Genomic DNA, 4,583 nt, shown 5'->3' on the forward strand with positions numbered 1-4,583 from the left:
ATGTTAGATCTTGGGGTCACTGAGGAATCACAGACTGAGTGGTCCATTCCTATTATGTTGGTGCCTAAGCCCAGTGGGACTCTGCGATTTTGCAATGACTTTCGGAAGTTAAATGAGATATCAAGGTTTGATGGGTATCTCATGCCCCAAGTTGATGAGATATTAGAGAGATTAGGCCCTGCCTGCTTTATCACCATGCTGGATTTGACTAAGAGGTATTGGTACCCAGATGCCAAAGGTGCCTAGGAGAAAACTGCTTTCTCCATGCCAGACGGTAACTTCCACTATAAAAGAGTGCCATTCGGCTTGCAACTACCCTGGCCACATTTCAACGGGTCATGGACAAGCTGTTACACCCCCATCACATACCTGTTAGGGAGGAAGTTCAGATTGATTTCTGCATAAAATTATCTTGTATTAAATTCACAAGTTTCCTCCCTTTTGCTGTTCCTGTAATGCCATCACTCCAGTCAATGTCAGGGTAGTTGAAATCTCCCATGATTGAACGAAATTTTGCTGCTTTTTCTATCTGTGCTAGAAGTTGATTTTCTATTTCTTCCTTAGCACTGAGGGGCCTATAGCAGACTCCAATCATTAATTGTGTGCTATTCAACCCCACATTCAGCTCCACCCATAATGCCTCAACCTCATCGCTTGTTCCCTCCGCAATTTCCTCTTTCACATTCACTTTCAGATCACTTCTCATATACAGACACCACCACCCTTTCGTTTGACTCTGTCTTTACGAAAGAGAGTATACCCAGGAATATTGACAGCCCAGTCATATGAAGAACAAAGCCAGGATTCAGCAATGTCAACTAAGCCAACTAAGTCAAAATCCTCCTCACTCATTAGACTTATAGCATTGGTGAACAGGCTCTTTAAAATATTGCTGCTTTTACCATCGCTGTTTGCCAAATTCTTTTGTTTTTCAGTACAACTAGTACTGCATAATCCTATGTTTGTTTGTAACATGGGAAGCTCCTTACAAGTGAAGTTCTGTTATGGGGGGGAGGTCATGTAGATAACAGAGAGGATCCTGGGCCTTCGTTATGTGGAAGAGTGAGGATACTAATAAAGTTGGCAGTGCCTCCACCCAGGACAGGTTCTCTGTTAGCAGAGGTGGCTCCCTTCCTGGGTCATTACCCAGAAATAATAAAAGTAATATAAATTAGCACCCGAGGAACCACTACACCCAGCGTACAACATTACCATTGCAGCTAAATGAACTCACAGGTTGGAGTATTTGTAAGCTTTATATCTCAAAACAGTAATTAGATTTACAACTAATAAACATCAATGAGTCCTGATGAGAACTGAGCACAGTCTATAACCACAAATACCTCCAGTAATGATCAGTGTCAGGATGAGTTGCAGAGGCCTCTGGATTTGATTGTAACAAGCCTGATCCTGATGATCCTGAAAACTGCAAGGAAATCCTCCAACCTACAACTGGGTTGTGTATGCTGTGATCCTGGATTGCAGGGATGGAGGCAAAGTCTCTGGAGTTCAGGAACAATCTATCTGCTCTAAAAGTGAATAATGGGGAAGAAGGTTCTCTATATAGACCGTTTATATATTTATACAGGCTGACCATATCCCCCTTTAAATGTCTCTTCTCAATTTTCCCTTCTCTGCACTCTCTCCAGTTCCACAATGTCCTTTTGGTGAGCTGGAGCCCAAAACTGGACTGCATATTCTAGATGTGTTCTGACCAATGCTTTGTACAGGGGCAGGATAATGTCTCCATCTCTGCAGTCTATTCCTCTTTTTTACAAGAATGTACTTTACTAGCTTTAGATATTGCAGCTTGGCAATGTATGCTGTTATTAAGTCTATGATCTACCAGATCCCCCAGATCCTTTTCCATTTCTGACTCCCTCAAATGTATCCCCCTAGACAGTATGAAGCATGCATGTTGTTAGCTCCCAAGTACATATTCAGGTCTGCTTGTAGATTATAGACATCCTGTATGGACATAATTCCATTACACAGTTTGGTGTCATCTGCAAACACAGAAATGGTACTTTTAATCCCAAACTCTATATCATTTATAAAGATGTTAAACAGTAAAGGTCCCAACATTGAATGCTAGATGTAACTAGACAGAGGGTGCAGATCAGCAAAGATAACTGAAAGGGCAGAGCAAATATATATTTGTGTATGTAGCTGATACACTAACCGTAGGGATTTCCCAAAGTGATCTTTGATAACAGATATCACATATACCCCCAAGAATACAGAGGGAAATAATCTCTGATAACAGATATCACATATACCCCATTAGTACAGAGGGTAATAATATAATACTGCATTACACACAGATAAGGCAGTAAGTGTGTTCTGGAAGGGATGCAGGCACCTACCCTGGCTGAGCACATGTTCTCATCTCTGTCCCTGTACCTCCTGCATTTCCTAATATCCTGATGGGGTTTCTAAGGCCTCTATCAGGGGCAGGAAACACTTCAACAACTTTATTTGCAATTTACAAAGTTACAACCCAGCTATCAGGTAGAAAAAGGCAATCCCCTACACAATTATCAATAACCCTCCCCCCAAATATCCCCAATCCACCCTCCACTAGTGTCTGACTCCTGACTAACCTGCCACTCACTGCCACTTTATTTAACTGTCCTAACCTGCTTTGTCCTAGTTTAAATATCCCTCCACCAATACCCTAAATCTTTCCCCTAGCACAGCAGACTCGCTTTCATTTAGGTGCAAACCATCTCTGGCATACAGGTTGTACCCCAATGAAAAATCAGCCCAGTGCTCCATGAACCCAAACCCTTCCCTTCTACACCTGAACTTGAGCCATGCGTTTAGCTGCATAAGATCCCTCTGCCTTTCCTGTGTTGCGCATGGCACAGGCAACATTCCAGAGAATATAGCCTTGGAGGTCCTTTTTTTCAACTTGAAACCTAGTTCCCTAAACTGATTTCTAAGGATCCTCCATCTTGCATCTATATTGTCATTGGTTTCAACATGGACAAAGACAGCTGGGTCCTGTCCAGCCCCTCCCAGTAGTTTGTCCACTCGGTCCACCACATGCCGAACCCTGGCAGCAGGGACACAGCAAACTATTTGGTTGAAGGGATCCGGACGACAAACTATTCTATCCGTCCTCCTGATCATAGAATCCCCTATGACAACCAATTGTCTTTTCCTTCCTGTGTTTCCCTCCCCACCACTACTAGATGGGCTGCTCTCCCGGCTGTTAGGGGTAGCAGTAACATCTAGAGTTGTCACCACTGGGTCTGCCACCATCTTCACATAACTTTGCATAAAATAAAAATATATAATATGAGACAAGGTAATGCCATTTATATTTGACACCATAGCAGACTAAATATAATGTCTAGGCAGTCTATAAAATCATTGAATTGATTCAGGAATCAGTCATAGGGAAATTCTACATTATAGTGTGTTATTGCTATATGATGTCTTAAGGAAATTAAACTATGAAGTGACACTACTTAGTGATGGCAAGTCATTCTCTACAAGTGATATTGTGTTTCAGTGTCTTTTTGCTGTTACGTTGTGAGAAATTGAGCTCTGGTCCTGAATGTTTTATTAACGGAAAAAACTATTTATTTAACTCCCATTATGTCAAGGACGGGGACTTTATTATTGGTGGAATATTCAGTGTTTGTATGTATACACAGGAAATGTTCACAAGCCTGGACTCTCCAGTTTTTTGTATGAAGTAGGTATATTTTTAACATAACATTTTTCATACCTGAGAACAATATAAAATATATGAAGTAGCATGTCTATATGATGTGGGCTAACCTAATACAGACACATATTCAACGTGTAGTGTACAATAACGTATTCCCATTTTTCAAGATGTGCACAGGTAAATAAACTGAAACACAACACGATGCTATTACATCAATATTGTAGTCTAAGCTCCCCTTCAAACACATGCAATGATCTCAGTATATCTATTGTCAAAACAGATGCCAAGGGCAGGCATTGTGTTAATGTTCACATTTCTGTACTTCAGCTAAAACACTACTTAATTCTTAAAATGTGTGTAAACTCTGACAATTACCTTTTATTAGGTTTATATTTCTTGTCTTATATTTATTTGATGAGTGCAAAACAGACCCTTTTTCTGAAGAGGTTTCCTGCAAATCTGAATTGCTTATAATGAAAACCCACCTTAAAACTTTTGTGCAATTTTAGGACTATTTGTGCATTTTATTGACCTTGCCCACATTTCCTAGCATCCCAACAAACCTTGTATAACCTACAGGAGTCAATCAGCAGGTATGAGTTGCATGAGATAGGTGCATATATTCTATTTCTTGAACATACTTACCCCTTTACAAAAGCAGCAGGGTTTTCCAAAAGCACATGCAATGACAGGGGACACAGTGATAAAAGTGGGTAAGGGGGTAAAGAGGCTGTAGCTTGCTCTAAATGGGTATATATATTTATATACCCTGTTTCCCCGATTATAAGGCACTCTCTTATATTTTTTGAAATGCCAAAATATGCCCTGGGTCTTATTTTCAGGGGATGTCTTATTTTTCCATGAAGAAGACTACAGTACACATTTATTGTTGAAAGTCACT

General features: G+C 40.5%; 1 protein-coding gene across 1 annotated transcript in view; it reads left to right on the top strand.

Annotated features, from left to right (window-relative positions):
- The window catches only part of LOC140327517 (vomeronasal type-2 receptor 26-like), a 22,175-nt gene continuing 17,592 nt past the window's right edge, over positions 1–4,583 (top strand). Inside the window, exon 1 of the mRNA XM_072406907.1 lies at positions 1–215. Coding sequence (XP_072263008.1) covers positions 1–215 — 215 coding nt within the window. The remainder of the gene's footprint in view (positions 216–4,583) is intronic.

This window comes from Pyxicephalus adspersus, chromosome 3, assembly GCF_032062135.1.
Source record: "Pyxicephalus adspersus chromosome 3, UCB_Pads_2.0, whole genome shotgun sequence".
NCBI lineage: Eukaryota > Metazoa > Chordata > Amphibia > Anura > Pyxicephalidae > Pyxicephalus > Pyxicephalus adspersus.